The sequence below is a fragment of the Leuresthes tenuis genome, unplaced genomic scaffold (assembly GCF_036924035.1).
Source record: "Leuresthes tenuis unplaced genomic scaffold, fLeuTen1.0.hap1 SCAF_3, whole genome shotgun sequence".
NCBI classification, from domain to species: domain Eukaryota; kingdom Metazoa; phylum Chordata; class Actinopteri; order Atheriniformes; family Atherinopsidae; genus Leuresthes; species Leuresthes tenuis.
Window position 1 is genome coordinate 14,359,247 of NW_027325357.1, and position 17,980 is coordinate 14,377,226.

General features: G+C 40.4%; 2 protein-coding genes across 2 annotated transcripts; one reads left to right on the plus strand and one right to left on the minus strand.

Annotated features, from left to right (window-relative positions):
• Nucleotides 1–887: 887 nt before the first annotated feature.
• Nucleotides 888–11,995, plus strand: plch2b (phospholipase C, eta 2b). The gene is made up of 20 exons (XM_072383027.1): nucleotides 888–1,176; nucleotides 2,142–2,288; nucleotides 3,463–3,706; nucleotides 3,828–3,957; nucleotides 5,308–5,478; nucleotides 7,314–7,407; nucleotides 7,529–7,732; nucleotides 7,835–7,955; nucleotides 8,041–8,212; nucleotides 8,345–8,455; nucleotides 8,714–8,811; nucleotides 8,896–8,984; nucleotides 9,087–9,272; nucleotides 9,354–9,461; nucleotides 9,551–9,675; nucleotides 9,782–9,866; nucleotides 9,961–10,107; nucleotides 10,637–10,716; nucleotides 10,913–11,867; nucleotides 11,988–11,995. Exons 1-20 carry the CDS (start codon nucleotides 888–890, stop codon nucleotides 11,993–11,995), a joined length of 3,564 nt encoding a protein of 1,187 aa, XP_072239128.1.
• LOC140303265 (glutamate receptor U1) lies at nucleotides 11,942–16,521 on the minus strand. Its single transcript, XM_072381956.1, has 10 exons — nucleotides 16,417–16,521; nucleotides 16,153–16,238; nucleotides 14,958–14,989; nucleotides 14,688–14,867; nucleotides 14,254–14,477; nucleotides 13,972–14,069; nucleotides 13,487–13,704; nucleotides 13,199–13,418; nucleotides 12,867–13,111; nucleotides 11,942–12,663 (listed from the first exon to the last, which is right to left on the minus strand). Exons 2-10 carry the CDS (start codon nucleotides 16,214–16,216, stop codon nucleotides 12,565–12,567), a joined length of 1,380 nt encoding a protein of 459 aa, XP_072238057.1. The 5' UTR covers nucleotides 16,217–16,238; nucleotides 16,417–16,521; the 3' UTR covers nucleotides 11,942–12,564.
• Between the last annotated feature and the right edge of the window lie 1,459 nt (nucleotides 16,522–17,980).

Consider the following 17,980-nt stretch of genomic DNA (forward strand, 5'->3'; position numbering starts at 1 on the left):
TATCCATACAGTTACGTCATGTTACCAAACTGACATGTCCTAAGTGGAGCAAAAAAACTCACAAAAAGCAAACAAGTTTTATATCTATACATCTACACACTCAAGCAAAATCAATAAAATCACTTATGAGGGTTAACTGCATCTGTAAAAGTTAAAAAGGAAAAAATTAAAGGCAATACATACATGCATTTTGTGTTGTTACTCTACACTTATGTTTGAAATATTGTTGAATGTCCCTAACTTGCATGTTAAACATGCATGCAGAATATGCAACACTGTTGCCTCTAGAGGGAAATACTAACACACAGTTGAAGAGAAGATACTTCAAGCTTATTTATAGCCAAATGACTCCAAGCATAAACCCTAAAAATGTTTGTCATACGGAGAGTTTATTAAATTGTCCTCAATTTTTACATTTTGTAACAGTTTTGACTTCAACGTGTGTCATAAAATAAATATTTACACCCCTCCTGTCGCAGTCCCTTTCCTCAGAGGCTTACAGGCTGCATTAAAATCCCTCCATGAAAGCAAGGCTGCAGCCTGACAGTCGGATTACAGCTTGAGGAAGATTTAGTGACTCACACAAGTTGTACGCTTCCACTCTAACAGCCGTTTCTGCGTGCAAAAAAACCCATCAAATCGGAGCCTATGGCTGCTCCACTGGAGCTTTGGACACAAGACAACAGGGAATGAACCTTCAGGATGGGAATTTTGTTCCATGATCCCACGTGGGCAGAGTTTGACGGGAGGAGGAGGACATGATGCGCTATAGTGACGCCTCTCTGCAGAGCACAGCAGAGTGAGGAAGAAGGTACGTTCATGTGGAGTGAATGGGACAGGACAGGTGGAACCAAATGTACAGTTCAGGGATGAACATCAGGCCAGAGATGGCACCACAGTCTCCAGGGTGCAGTGGCAGTCCTCCACTGTCTTCTCTGCCAACCAAGAAGACCACTTTTCAGTCTTTGGGATCATCAGGAAAGTTCTCCCCCTCGCTGGCTAAGCGCTCCCCTTATCAGGCCAAGCGGGCCTCGAGCCCCATGAATTCATCCACCCATTCCATTATGAGCTCACCAAAACTCTGGCAGAAAGCATCCGTCTCCAGACTTGCAGAGGAGTTTTTCTGGATTGGAGGCAGCATGGTTGCACAACCTAAATGGAGACTGGGTCAGATAGGTGAGATCCACCCACAGTTTATAAACGACTTTACCTTCAAATATTCAAATTACTGTAAAATACTAACAGAATGATTTTGCAGAAGTGCTTACAATCAGCTGCAAGTTAAAGTTGTTGTTTTTTTCCTTTTAACTGGTCAAATGATACAATAATAGCACATTTTGAACATCTTGTAACAATTATATTTTCCAAAGTGTCCTCCAAAGTGGTGCAGTTGCACATAGACAAGCATAGAAGTAAATAATGGGCATATGGAGAGTGGACAATCCTTTAGGATTAGCCTGAATGAGGTGCCAGGTTGCGTCACATGTTTCTGAGCTTCAGATTAAAAACAAAGGTTACCTGCACGCAGCACACAAAGCAATACCCTTACCATGACCTGAGCGCTATGAAGAAAAACTTAATTTCATACTTATCTTGTATCCTAAGATGCTTACACCATTCAAACGTTTCAACAAATTACATAAAGAAAAGTCAGAAAAAATCATCAGGATCACCGAGTTGCAGATGTATACAGCAAATAATGCTGCTTTTATGGTGCTTCTATACCCGGTTTAGGATTGTTTATGTTGTCCTCGACAAATGTACCTTCTCGATAACACATAAACAGCCACTTAAGTCCGTATGACGCAGTCTATAATCTCATAAACAAGTGCTCACTAGTATACCTCTAATTATATACACTGCTTTATGACTTCCCTTGGAGTAGTTGGAGTAGATGCTTTTCCACTCATGACAGTTATGCAGTATCAAAATTATAACAAGGCGATGGGGGATATAATAAAGCTTATTATACCTTTTCACTTAAAAACAATGCACAAGAAATAAACAAATCCACAATCTCAAGATTCTGCAAAAAATTTCAGGAAATGTCCATTACATGTGATTATTAGACAAGCTTGAGTAATAGAGGGAGAGACATTTGAAAATTGATAAATAATGTGTTCGTGTGTGCTCCCCTGTAGTGGAGAGGTGTATGTGCACCATGCAGACTGGCACTCAGATGACCAAACTGAAAGGGAAGAAGAAAGAGTTGGTCCGATTCTTTTACCTGGATGAACACAAGTCCTGCATCAGATGGCGGCCGTCCAGAAAGCACGACAAGGCTAAAAGTATGTGACAACCATAGAGTTTATCTTAATGGTAGCACTTGCTGATGTTTTCAGGTTAGATTTGGCCCTCGAAAAAAAGTCTCGCAGCACTGATCATGTGGCAAAATACTAGACTGTACAAAATCAGTAGTGGGCCAATTTGATGAATACTAGCATTTGGTTGTATCATGCGGTCACACTTGTTTGCTCCCTTTTTTGTGTGTTGCTCCAAGCTATTTATGAGCTTTACATAGAGTTTTCGATGCAGTTACGAAGAGTTTACAGTGTTATGTTAAGATAGAAAGATCAGTGAAGTGGACTGACTTCTTTAAAAGTCAAGCAAAAAACTCTTCTTCACAGACAAAACAGATTCCTGCTCTGTAAAAATAGAACACAGAATGGAAATCAAAGTCCACATGTGTACATGTACACCATGTGCACGCTATAACGCTAATGATGAATCAGAAATTCATTTAGCATCATTGGAGCTCCATTTGTGAATTCAGACAAAGACTACAAACATTTAAACAATGCATTTAAAGAGACATTATTGTCCCAAAATACAACATTTTAATCCTTTCGACATGCGTTTGATCTGTAATTGAGCTACTTATTCAGTGTTAGAACTGATTGGTTCACAAAGGATCGTGTCAGTATGAAAGCTATATTAAGCTCTGGAACCCAGAACTTTTGTTTGATTGTAACAGTTTATATTAACTTTTCATCAAATATTTCATGACTATCAATACATGGCAATACATGTGTTATGTTGCCATTTATTTCTCTTTAGGAGGAGGCAATGTAGATTAAACTAGCATGTGTGCAAAAACGGGTATGAGAGAACGGGTCATACTGGCTAATTCTAATTTAGATTATTGGCACATAAAAAGCATTAGAAAACATACAAGCACTGGCCAAAGGAAAAATATTAACAGACACATGAAAATTGTGGAAAACACACACACATACACATACACACACCAGTACACACTATTAATAAAATTAAAACAATGACAGTTACTTACTTGGGCTTTTAGGATGTTGAGAAGCAGATATAACTATATACTATAACTAGAAATAGTAGAATGATGCCTTTCAGGACCATCTGTAGTTAAACACAAGTCAAAGAATTTCATATATATAATTAACTGTCTCTTGGCTGATCCAAAATGTCCACCTTCTTGTCTTCTTTCAGTATCAATTGATTCTATCCATGAGGTCTGTGAGGGGAAAAAGTCAGAGATATTCAGGCGATATACGGACAATCGCTTCGACCCAAACTGCTGCTTCAGTATTTACTACGGTGAGCGAGTGAAGTCCCTGGACCTGGTCTCCACCAACGCAGAGGAGACTCGAACCTGGATCACTGGGCTGAAATACCTCATGGCTGGTATCAGTGATGAAGACAGTTTGGCCCGCAGGCAGCGCACCCGTGATCAATATCCTTTATACGGCCACTCTCACACATTTTCAGTCTCCAAAGGACAATTTGATGAACTCTTACAAGTAAAAAAATACTCTACGTTTTGATCTGTGATTAAGCCTTAACTGGAGTTGCACATGGTTACAGCAGACTTTCTCTGAGGCTGACAAAAATGGAGATGGCACCTTGAGCATGGCAGAGGTTCACCAGCTGCTCCACAAACTGAATGTGAATTTACCCAAGCAGAAAGTCAGGCAGATGTTTCAAGTAAGACCTTATATCCACAACTGTTCATCCTACAAGATGCAATAGATATAATATAACCTGCAATATAGTGCTGCCAATCTCCAACCACATAGCTGCAGAACTCAGTTAACACTTTGTTAGGTTACAATATGATTCCTGTTTGGTAGATGGTTCTGCGTCAGTAATACACAGAGACTGAAAAAGACAGACATGCTTAAAACTCACGATACCGCCTTGTTTTACAAGCTTGTTGGCATGGTAACGTTTTACAGTGATAACTATTCATAGTGAGGGAAACACAAATGTCAAAACAACCTTTCAAGTCATTCAGATAAATAGTGACTATAGCAAGTCAAGCCCAGCATGTCGAGCTGATATAACAGGACATAACAACAACTTACTAATGGAAGCTAAATTCAGTTTTAAAAAAAAGTTGCTAAATGCTGTAAGGTGACTTATGCACTTATTTGAATATTCCCAATGTCACATTTGATTTTTGTATAATTCTCTCCTCTCGATCAAGTACCTAAGGTTTGTTCTAAAAGGCGCATGATTTGAAACAAAAAAGTTGCTGATGTGCTCTGCAAGGTAGTTCAATTTAACAACGAATTTGCTGAGCTGGCAACATTGAATACAAGTTACGAAGGACGTCTTCCATTAAAAAATCTTACTGGTCGGGTCAACAGTCTGACCCATCTCAAATTTGAAATCCATGGAAATAAAAAGCATTTCATTAGATGCCAAAGTAGTACGTGTCCCTGAGTGTGGGATGAGTTATTAACATTTTAAACATGACAAACTAAAAAAAACCCAAACGAATACCACAAAATTACTATTTTTGTCATTGTTTGGCAAGACACGAATTAACCGTTGACATAAAGAGCGAGACAGTTCATACACCTACATTTAAACTGAGAATTAGATTTTATGGGGACTTTGATTCTCTATGCAGCCTGGAGACAAAGTTGAGCTATGTGGAAAAAGAAACCATCAACACTTGTGAAAAACATAACAGATTCATTTTTTTTTTAAAAAAGGGCCCATTGACCAAAAGTGGAAAATCCTCAGTGATCATTTTATCAAAAGTTGGCAGACAAATATTTTTATCCTGTAACCTGACAAAGCAATACAGGAGAGTTTGGTCAGGAAGGCCATGTGACTGGCTTCAGTTGCACTGCAGTATGTCTTTAGCACAGAATGTCTTTCCTGATGTCAGTAGTTTCTGTGATCCAGCCACAGAAACCATTGAAAGATGGTAGGAGAGACATATCCTTCATATGATGCATGTTTTCTTTGGCAGTGTGGTTGTCTCAGATCTCTCTGGCTCAGTCTTCTCCCCAGCTCATAAAACAGTTTTGTCACTATCTACAGGAAGCAGACACAGATGAGATCCAGGGCTCTCTTGGCTTTGACGAGTTCTGCTCTTTCTACAAGATGATTTCCACACGCAGAGACCTCTACCTGATTTTGATCTCCTACAGCAATCAGAAAGAAGTTATGGATCTACACGACCTTGCACGCTTTCTGGAATTTGAACAGAAGGTAAACAATTTGTGAACAATCTGTTGTCTCATAGGAAAGATTTTCTCTCTGCACATCATCCTTGAGATTTTTGATATTGTTACACCCTTTTTTTTCTTTCTACACACCGTGTTACCTACAAAGAATGCTTTTTGTGTTTTTTTGTTGTTGATAGATGTCAGTTTTTTCCCAAGCAAGTGTAATTTGTTTTTACATGCCCAAGATATTCATGTGATACAGTCCATGCATGTAATCTAGTTTTGTACTGTAATTTCATTCAAGAGACAAAAGCTCTGCTTCATTTAAAAGAGGAAAAGAGAATCAACTGAACGACAACCAAACACATGCAAGTAAATTAAAAAAGGCTTCCTAAGATTCAGCTCAAGCACTTTGGCAAATGCTTTCAGTCTTCAAGTTTTTAACCTTTTTAACATGGCCATAGGACGTTTATATGTGGTTCAAGACACAGTAGTGAAATCAGCCATCAGTGATATGGCTGAGAAATTCTGCTTTGAATCTGCAAAGCACTACTGAAAGTCTCAGAAAGGTGAAATCAGACAGTCTGTATGTTTTAAGAAGACTATTTTGAAGAACCAGCACCAGTCGGTTCTGTTTTGCATGAACTGTGAGAAACAGTTCAAGCTGAGGAAAAGTTAGTACAGGCAAGGTGGAGAACATAGCAGAAGCAACTGAGTCAGCGGCTGTAGTATTCAGCGAGCCTTTAGAGCCAGTGAGAAGCTTGCTTGCTTTTTTCCTGGTCAAATGGGAGCTAGCCGTAAAAACCACTTGCTCCAGGAGTGCTGAGCTAGACAGGGTTGGGAACTGGAATAACATAGCTGAGTAACTCTTGGCACACAGCAGAAGCAAGGCTGGTCACTGTGAACTGACCGGTTTACTTGTCTGGTCTGAGACTTTGCGTGGCTTACTCCCAGTTGGGCCAACACCCCTAAAGCTAGCGCCTTCCTCTTCAGACAAGCTTTCAGCTGGCTTGCAGCCTGACTGAGTTAGTAGCTTCAGGTTGGCTCGTACAGCTAGCCATGTGCTACGCGCCTTTCGCTTGCATTGGCTGGCTGTGTGCTGGTAATTCTAATAACTGGACTACCTCTGGTAGCAATGTGCTATCTCGTAGCTCTAAGTTAGCCTGCCCCGTAACTAAATTGTTGAAAGCATAGAAAATTAAATGGCTGAATTTATTTATTTATTTTTTCAACTGGGCTTCATTGAGCATACATTAACAATAATACTAAATAGATTTAATTGAACTATGTAAATAAATTCATAAATGATTTTTTCCAATTTTACAACTAATCTTTGCCTTGCAGAGACAGGGAAGTCTCATGCTATGTAGAGTCATATCCAAAGCTATTTTAAACACATTTTTTTCAAGGCAAAATCTTCAAATTGTCCACATTTTGAGGCACAGAGATTCATTCTTAGAGGCTATATAACTGTCGGAGCGAGACTTAGACATTGTTGATACCGTTAATGCAACAGTCAGAACTCTTTATGGGACATCACAACTATTTTACATGTTTCACTTACACTTTAAAACCTATTTACAGTGTTAATAACATTGTCTGTTCCACCTAAAACAGATGTTGTTTTTCCACTGTGAACCGGTCAAAATGTTTCTCAAAAGTATAATTCATTCCTGGAAATCCCTGTTTTGCTCTGTGTTAACATTTACAACTCACTGTACAATGTAATATTATCTGTTTTGACTGGCTAAATACTGGAATACAGAAAATGCTATTTACAGTGACTAAAGTTCATAGTAAAAGCATTTAGCTGCCAAAACATTTATCTCAAATATTGCATCCAGAAGATGACAGCACTCAATACTGTTTTATTTGTAGATGCGAGGGCTGACCAGAGAGCACCTAGCTGACATCGTGGCTAAGTTTGAGCCTTGTCCAATGAACCTCCAGCGTATGGTACTGGGCATTGATGGTATGTGCTAATGATAAATGTGACAACAATCAATCAATGGCATAACATCAGTAGAGTAAAACATGACATCACTTTGCAAAAAGGAAAAAACAAACTACATGGTCTGAAACTTTTCCTTTAGGTTTCACCAACTACATGCGAAGTCCTGCAGGTGATATCTTCAACCATGAGCACAATCAGGTCAACCAGGACATGACGCAGCCTCTCTGTAACTACTTCATTTCCACCTCTCACAACACGTACCTGACAGGAGACCAGCTGCTCTCACAGTCCAGTGTGGAAATGTACGCCTATGTTCTGCAGGCAGGCTGTCGCTGTGTGGAGGGTGAGAGCCTGCAAAAAACGATGCTGAGCAGTCTTCATTGGGATTTAATTAAATTACAGACAATTCAGCCTCTTTTTTTTTTTTGTTATTTCCTGTTCTTAGTGGACTGCTGGGATGGACCAGATGGAGAGCCCATTATCCATCACGGCTACACCTTGACCTCTAAAATTCTCTTCAAAGATGTTGTTGAAACAATTAACAAATATGCCTTCACAAAATCACAGTAAGCACTTTTGTGTCCTGACAGTGATGAATGTTTTGCCGAGCTGTTGTGGCGAAATGTGTCAGTGTGTTATGCTCACCCCCAGGTACCCAGTTATCTTATCCATAGAGAACCACTGCACTGTTCCTCAGCAGAAAAAGATGGCTGAGTATTTAAGAGAGGTCCTGCAGGACAAACTGGACCTGACCAATGTCAACGTGCAGGAATGCAAGAAACTGCCTTCACCCGAGATCCTCAAAGGGAAAGTTTTAGTTAAGGTACAGCGGCTTTGATCATCAAGTACAGCCCAGAGATGTTCAGTCCAGATATTTACAGTATGACAATACAAATTACACAATCAAACATTGACTTATAATGTCCAATCGTGAGCTCTTTTTAATGGTTTTCAGGGGAAGAAGCTACCAGCAAATCTTGATCCTGATGCAGAAGAGGGTGAAGTGTCTGATGAAGAGACTGGGGATGAGGAAGAGGAGGAAGACAACGATGACAACAATTCACAGGCAAATTCATCAATCATGGATGGATGGATGGATGGATGGATGGATGGATGGATGGATGGATTGATTTACAAATACAATTTGTCCATTTCAGGAGGGGAATAATGTTGCATCAACTAATCAGCCCAAAAAGAAGAGAAGATTTGGCAGATCAATCATAAGAAGCTTCAAAAGTAAGGTAAGCTGTTTCTTCAGTTCCTCTGATATTGACAGATGCGTGCAAATGGCATATCTAAAAACACACAGTTCTGTTTTTTTCAGAGAAAAAAGAAAATAAGTGTGAGAAATAAAGCTGTATCCGATGGTGAATCGGACTACAGCAGCAGCCGGGAGAGGTCACAAATGGTTTACCACTCAAAGTAAGGCCAAACAGAGCAGCTATTCATAAAACTCTGAGACTTCATCTAAAATATCTGAAGTAACATCTCAAACTCCCTCCTTAGAAAAAGGAAAACAATGAGGCTGTCCCGAGCTCTGTCTGACCTGATCAAGTACACAAAATCGGTTCGGGTACACGACATAGAAACACAAGGTAAAATCAATAATGATTCAAAGTTGTAGTATATTTTGCTTAAAACGTCTCATCACTGTGTCAGTTTTGTTATGATCGATGCTGCCATTTGTCATCTGGCAGGATTTGCAAGCAGTTGGCAGGTATCGTCTCTAAACGAGACTGTAATGAACCAGATCTTACAGCTAAAGCCGGGCGAGTTGGTGCGTTTCAACCAGCGCCAGCTTCTAAGGGTCTACCCATCAAACTACAGAGTGGACTCGAGCAACTTCAACCCTCAGACATATTGGAATGCAGGATGCCATATGGGTCAGAAGACTGTCATATGCTCTAAAATGCTGCCTAATTTTACCTTAAGCTTTTAATTTACATGTCAACATTTCATTTCAGTTGCTATGAATTACCAAACAGAGGGTCGCATGCTCGAACTGTACAGAGCCAAGTTTTTAAGCAATGGAAACTGTGGATATATTCTGAAGCCTAAGGGGATGTGTAAAGGTATGAATATATTCAGATTGTTGTGTGAACTGCAGAGGTCTTCATGTGAGAGAATAATAAATACAGTTGATACTCCTGGCTCTTCTCAGCTGCCTTTAACCCCATGCTGGAGGATCCTCTGCCAGGACACAAAAAGACTCAGCTGTTTCTGAAGATCATCAGCGGACAGCAACTTCCCAAACCCAAAGACTCCATGCTTGGGGACAGAGGAGAGGTGAATCCATAGTATATAATATATATAAAACCTGAGCCTTATTAATTAACCCAAAAAAGAGCCTCACTGTTAAACTCTTTGTTTATCTTTGTTTTTGTGCTGTCAGATAATTGATCCGTTTGTTGAAGTTGAGATTATCGGTCTACCTGTTGATTGCTCCAAGCAGCAGACCAGAGTGGTGGACGATAACGGTGTGTGTAGAAAACCTATCTTGTAATTCAAATCGCGTCACAGCAGGCTGCCGTCACTGGTTATCAGCCTTTTACAGCTGCCTGTGTCATTCAGGTTTTAATCCAATGTGGGAGGAGACCCTCGTCTTCAACATTCAAATGCCACAGATCGCCCTGGTGAGGTTCCAGGTGTGGGACCATGATCCTATTGGGCGAGATTTCATTGGACAGAGAACTGTAGCCTTCACCAGCATGATGCCAGGTTGGTTATGTGGTAAATTCTCCAAAGTTAGTTTGGATGAGTGCATCCACAAACATCCGAAGTTTGTGTGACGGTTTCCTGAAGTATTTTTTAATATAAATATGTAAAGCTTGTGGTCTTACTTTTATGTAGCAGCACAGGTGGTTGTAGCTCTTTGTTGCTCTGCCGGGCCTGCAGCTTCACCATTTTGGTTCACTTTGAACAGAACAGAAAGGCTCTAAAGTCCCACTGTTAAACTACCTGACACATTTTACAGCTTGTGAATGTTTAAGCAATGCACGAACTTACTTGAATTTACTTCAGAACATATCAGAAACCAAAAACCGATCTAAGAAGAGGGAATACTGGAGTAAAGGAAGTAAAAAGACCATAATCCCTAATTTTTTATTTTTTATTTTTTAAAAGCAGCTGCTCACTAACAAGTTCACCAGTTAAAAGATGAGATGATTATTTCAGTGATCTCTTTCATACTGTAATGGCCAGATGAAGGAGAGGAAACTTTAATCAGCTGTGCATGACTCTTTTGTAGGTTACCGGCACGTCTACCTGGAGGGAATGGCAGAGTCATCCATCTTTATTCATGTTGCTATCAATGATGCATCAGGAAAGGTATGTGTGTGTGTTAGAATAAACTTGTAAATCAAATTTCATCTTCGTCCAGTTTCTTACAATGTCTCCTTTAAAACAGATCAAACCCGCTTATGCTGTGCAAGCAGCCAGGAAACACATTAAAAAAGCAGCACAGAAGCATATGAAGGGCCACCAAAGGCAGCCTTCTCTAGATTTTTCTGTCTTGTCCTCAGAGGATGGACCCGGTCTGTTCTTCCGTAGGGATTTGGACACAATCTCTCAGGACAGCCGAAATGAGGATGTGTTTCCTCTGGCAATAGGGCCAGCGGCCAAGGCTGCCATCCACAAAGGGGCAATGAGTGAACCAGTGAAGCGAGCTCACAGAGTTAAGATTCATGAACCACCAGAAACAAGGAGAGGGTTCTTCAGCCGGATGTCTTCTACTGAATCTCACCACAGTAGGGCGGCTCCCTGTGTGATAGAAGAAAGTTTTGACCTTGACACCCCTTCTCAGCTCTCTTGTCCTGATAGCCCTGTTCCTGACAGCCAAAATCAAATTGATCCAAAGGACTTGGAGGATGAGGCAACACAGTCAAACCATGCTGAGCAGCAGACAGGAAACAGATTAGAACCAGAGCAGGAATTAACTGAGGAATTAACACCAGCAGAAGAAGAGCCACACAGTGATGTTTTCACTGAACCTGAGCAATCACCAGAGGTTCAGAGTCAGATTGACTCAGTACCCCAGCCTCGGCCTGTGCCTCTGCCTGAAGCCAAATTCTCCCCACTTATCCCTCCGTCATCCCCCGCCAGGGTCAGGCGGACTTTGGAGACTCTTCCCCCACAAGTACCATCAACCCCTGCTCGAACAAGGGTCCGCTCACGCAGTTGCCCTCGAAAACAGATTACCTCTCCTCAGACACCTATGGTGAACCGCAAGCCTGCTTTCCAATGGCAGACACAGAACTATGGCAGCTACACCAACCAGGTGAGACGCATACCCAACGGTCTCTTTTTGTCGGACAGCGCGTCCAGCAGCAGCGATGGCAGCACAGAAAGCCTGGAGTTTGTGCCCTCCTGTGTGCCAGCTGGGGCAGAGCAACGTGAGGGCACCCTGCAGAGGGAGATGAAGGCCCTTTTTGACCAGAAGATGAGAGAGATCCGCTGTAAATCCCCACTTTTTTTAGATGGTGAGTCACATTTGTAAAAAGAAATGAGTGAATAAATAGAAAGAATTGCAATCAAAAAGCATAACTGATCAACATTTGATTTAACTGTTATTTTATTTTCTTGATTAGATCATGTTTCAGATTCATGACACCAAAGAAACCAAAGTCCTTCAGAAAAAGAAGAATATCAGCTCAAAACCACAAAAAGGAGGCATGAGGATGATGAGTCACATAGCAGTTCTGATGTGGAGCTGAAATACAGAACAACCCAGTCTTTTTTGTAATTCTTAGTCCAGTTGAAATGTTTACAATCACTGAATTTTTGTATGCTTGTCATAGGTGGTAAAAAAAACAACTGCTGAAATCACACCATTGCTGCTGCCAACTGTACATAACTGCTTGTAGCAAAGTTGGAAATGTTGTAACAGTAAATTTAGTTCTAAACGTACTATTTTCATTTGTTAGTGTGTAAACTTGGAACAATTTTTTTATACAACTCAGTGTTTTTTTTTGTTAATGAAATTATAGAGTCCTTAAGTAAAAAAACAATAAATTATGTATTTTAATAAAATGTGAGTTTTGTTGGTTTAACGTAATGTAATGTAACAAAACATAAGAAGTTAAAATTCTATGAAATATTAGATCAATTCTAACTAAAGGTTAAAAGAAACACACTTTTCAGACTCGTTAACGTTTGAAAAAAAAAGAAAATGTGTTTCTATGCTTTTTCTTTGTCTACATTTTCCTGGGGTTTGTTTGCATTGCGGTTCCTCAAGCGCAGACTCAGCTCCTCGGTCAGCACAGTGCAATATGACTTCTGTGGGAAGATCAAGGTAAACGAGAGTAAAACACAGAAATTTATTACACTAATCAATTTAAAGCAAACATTGGTGCGTAGATTAGTAAGCGCCTGAATCTTGCTGTATTTTTTGCAGTTTGTAAATCCATTTAATCAAGAGTCATTTTCATGGTTTATGATTAAAATCCTACGCGTTCAATGTGATGCACAGTTGCACATACCCTCTGCTCTGTTGCACTTCTACGACTCTTGAAAGTGAGCTCCAGCACTGCCAGAAGTGTCCCTAGCCCAAGGCCCAGCGAAAGAATCAGGAACATCCCCTTGAGGCTGTGCAGCTGAACAACTGAAGACTTGGCCTTGTCTGCAATGCAGCTGCTTGCCCACCATTTGCTTCTCAGGTAAGCTAACTCACCCGCCTCGCTCAGTTGAAGGACTGCCACACTGAGGTTCTTTATGATCGGAGAACCTTAAAAAAATTGAAACATTGTATCATCAGTTTGTCTCTACCGTCTAAAGATACCATCTAATGGGAGTTTAAGATGAGCAGCCTCACCGAGGGCAGCAGCAATGCTGTATCCCCTCATGCCAATGACTTCATGGGCTCTGACCAGTTCACAATGACGTGCTACTGCCAAGTCCAAAGAAACAGACTCCCCAATAAATGCATAGTTCCCCTCTTTTGCACGTCGGACACCCTCCTCCATAGATGAGACAAAACTCTTTGTCCTTTCCATGTGTTCATAGATTCTGCGGTACACTGGGTTGTTTGAATTCTGAATGAAAGAAAGAATAATCAGAGCAGAAAGTTTTTTCCTGAGTCATAACTGCAATTCATACTCACCTTGAAGAATGCAAGTGTGGAAGAGCCAGCCAGGCAGCCGTACTCAATCATGTCCTGATTGGCCAAGTCCTCAAACCCTTTCACTGTCAGGTGACTTGACTCTGGGGTCTTAGATGAGCTGAGGTTGGAAAAATAACAAGCCAAGAGCACAACAGAAAATAACCACCAGCAGCTGCAGATGAGACGTCCTGAGAGAGCTTTCGGATGAGGACCTGCACCTGAAATACAAAAACAGAGTGCCACAGGATGAGAAGGAGGAAGTTTACAGATAAATTGTGGTAAAGAAATACCCCCTCCCCTTTTTTTTCTTTAACTGTTACTTATAGCAGAGACACGATGCAAATCTCGAGTGCTAACCAAACACTGTTAATTTACATGAAGGGGAAAATCATTTAGCCCATTTACAACTGCGTGAGACTGTTTAGAAATATACAACCATTTTTGTTTTAGCTTCATTGTGTCTTTCTGTTGGTTCGGATGTTTACCTTGCAGTGTCAGAGCTCCAGCTGTGTACCACAGGCTGTGGAGGAAGCTGAATCTGTTTTGCTCACTCTGAGGCTGATCCCACTCACACGGGCTGAGTCTGCATTTTGCATTAAAAACAATCTTCATTATCAATGTGATGCCAATCAAAGGAATTCCACAACCAAGAAATGTTGTGCTAATATCCATGAAGTGCAAGATTTCACAAAAGCACAACGGCTCACATCACTGTATAACACATTATCATCACTTGTCAAAAAAATAAAACCACTGTCATCACTAGCCTGGTAACAACAAAGATGGAAGCTGCAGTCCCCAGGTAGGCAATGAGTATGCCGACCCAGGTTTCTGCTGAGAATGGGGTCAGGAAGTCCAAGAAGCCTGCTCCCTCTGAGATGTCCTTCCTCAGCAGGATGCTGATGCCCGTCTGCATGAAGGGTTTGGTCATGCCAACAGCTTTCTCCCGTGCTGCGGTGAGGGTCAGTGGAGCAATCGCAAGGTCCGCCTCCTGTGAAGAATGCATGAACAAATTTGGCTTGTTTAGCTTCTGCTAACACACTGGAAATATGTAAAACGTTACTACTTCAAGGATCAAGTTTTACATATTCCCAATTTTACTTTAAGTTTAGTCAATTCATTTTTATAGCACAGATATTCAGTTGTCCAGGGTGGTCAGCTATCATTGGACCCCACCAAAGCTGAGTTTTCATGTGCTCACCCCTCTCACCACCTCTCCAACCATTCCGTTCCAGTTCCCACTCTCATCCTGCCTGCCATATGAACCATCTTTCACCAGCTGCACTTTAAACTTGAAGCCCACTTTCTTGGCCACTTCAGAGAGCAGGTCCATGCAAAAACCCTCTAGTTGAGTTCCTTTGGACATCGTGTATGGCTCTTGCTTAAAGGAGGTTGGAACAACAAAAAAAAACATCAGGGAAAAACACCATCTATAAACTATGAGTCAGAAAGAAATATGGCGATCAGTTACCTTAATTGTTGTGATTCTCAGCTCCGGTTGTACTGGTATTGAGGGGGGAAAAGAAACAAGTCAGCAAGTGCTAAATAATTTAGGTTAGAGGCTCCAAATCTTTTCACAAACACAACACGCAATCAAACAAAACAGTGTCCTGGATTTATCTGGGACTGCAGAGAAGATTCTGCACTCTGGTGACAAAAAGCATCAAATTTACCTCTATGATGAGTCCAAAACTACTTTGGTTGCCCTAGATTTAAGGGTTGATATGTTTGAAAATGTAGTAGAATATGTAAAGTAAATCTGAAGTTCTTTTCAATAACTTAATACTGATGATGAGGGATGGAGACACATTAAAGTAAGAAATGAAAGACCCATTTCTGCCCCGACTATCTTCAGACTTAAGTTTGAAAGAAAGACATGTCTGAGGTGAAATTTGGGTCGCATGTATGACTCTCTGGTCACAAGGCGTTTCCGGTATCCTGGAGATTTGGCTGTTTTCTTTTCGTACTAGTTAGCAGCGTGCGCCCTAAAATCTATTTGGAGCAGCATGTTAATTCAAAGAATATCAATAGCATGGCACTGTGCGATGGGAGGGCAGTCAAAGAGTATCAAAAGCTTCAATTCAGGCCAAGGCCTTGGGGATCCTTCACCACAGGGTGATCCTGACAACCATCAGATCCTCCTTTTCAGAAGATGACACGTATATGAGCTCTTCAGGCCCATGTCACTTTTTGGCCACTCTGAAACACAGAGTCTTTGTTTGCATCATAGGGCTGATTTTTTGCCATATTTTTTTAGAGATTGTCAGTTGGCCTGCTTTCTTTTCTGTTTTTCCTCAAGAGTTGGACAGGATGTGGCGCTACTCTTTGATATTCATCCGAGCTGACAGTACATGTATTTATGTCTTGTCAAGCCTGAGAAATTTCAACCAAATCCTGTGGAGAAAACACGAGGCATTTGGCAACGGAAGAAAAGAAAGCTGCCAGCACACTGGATAAAAAATAAACTGACCGGATCAAACTTTGAAGTATTAGCGTCCAGAAGAGAAACTTTTTTCTTTTTCTTTTTTTTTAGAAGTCTGCTAATGTTGTCTTTGAGACTCTACCGCGCAACAATGCAAACTCAGAAAAATGTAAATCTGCTATACTGATGAAACGTGCTAGCGCTCTTTGTTACGTGCAAACCTGAGATACGAATAGTCTCTTACCTGAAGCACACACTGCCATGTCCAGGAAAAACCCAGAAGACAAAAGAAAAAAGCAGAACAGCATCCTGCCTCTTTTGATGATCAACCTACAAGTTAAAGAACATCAATGTTGGATGGTGCATTAAACGAATGACATGGACACAAAAATATGCACATCTATACATTTAATGCAGCACCTGAATCAAACTGATACAACATATATGCTTACAGATGCTTACAATTGACAGGTCAGTGTAAAGAGTACATAATGAAAGTGCTCACTACCTGAGAAAGAATCCAATATGTGACTGCTGGGCCGACACATCAGCTGCAAACGGACGCCAGTGAGCTGCGGGAGGACGTTTTCAGATTCATATGTCAGGAGAGAGCCAATGAAGATTTTGTGGGTGGAGAAAAAACATGGGCTTCCTTTGAAAGGGTTGAAAAAAACAACATGATCCACAAGCTTATAGCATCCACTGAGGAATAAAAGTTGGTGAGTTGTGCAAAGAAATTTCTTTGATAACTGCTTTGTACACATTAAAAGATCTGTGAGATTCAGGTTGAGTGGTGATAGGACGTTATCTTAAGTTTGATTGTTGAGCGTCACGAGGCACCATACATGTTTCTGTATATAAATGTAACAAAAAAAAGTTAAGCTCTGTGGTTTATTTGCATGTTAACTAAAGGGATCAACACATATACAGGACGAGTATCAGTTTATCTAGCGATATACTCTCCTTTCTTTTTAATCAATACTTTATATAGGAACCACAGACCAGAAATGGACTGTGAGGCCATGAAGAATTTTTAAAACAATACAGAGACACAACACAGAAGCAAGAAATTCTTTCCCAGTACCAAACATAAATCAGCTCACTGACCTTGGAAAACTGTCTGAGGCTCTGTCAAATGCTACAGAATTGTTTAATGTGCACAGATGAAAACCAGTAATGTGTTCAAACTTACAAGAATGAGGGATTGTTTCTTCTCTGTCCCTGGCTCCTAAATCAATGTCTGGATCAAACTTGTTTTCAGTTTTGGTTCTTAGAAAAAATCGTGTCCACATGTTAATGCCTTTTTAAGTTTAATCAAAGATCCATAAAGTCAAAACAAGGATTAGGCTGCAAAATAAATTCATTTGTTTTACAGTTCACATGTTTATGGCAGATGCTTTTCTCTAAAGTGACTTACAGGTAGGCAGGCAGATAGAGTAAGAGGGTCTTACTAAGGACCCCTACTGAATGTTTCATGCAGGGGATTTGAACCCAGGTCTCCCATACAAAAGGTGGCAATAATACCACTACACTATTCAGTCCCATATGAATGACATTTTTGTTATTTGGCTGTTTTATATACAACACATTAGTCATATTAGTAATATTGATTATAAATGATGTTCAAAATGTCATGTTATGCTGTTGTGCTTTGTTTATGGAGAAAAATGGTAAGATTTCTGTAACTTGGTATGTGACTATCTTATGATATGGAGTAAGTATATTCACTCCTCTCAACTTAATTTTGTAAAAATCTTTGTTGGCTTTCACAAGCCTCAGTCTAATAACATTACTGTCAAATCTAAAGAACCTACTGAACCACAAGGTCACAAATTTAGCTGCAATCATTCTAATGAAATCATTTTTTGTCAACTCAGCTGGTTGACACAAAAATAATGTGTGTGTTTGATCGATGAAAGGCAGGATGGGCTTTCAGAAAAACTGGATCAGAAGTACCTACCTGCAAATCTGCAAGCTGGTTTCAAGGGATTTCCTTCACTTCAAGAATACACAAATGTAAACATATCTTTATCAGTATAATGCCCTCTTCAGTGGCAGCTGTTTCTACGTGA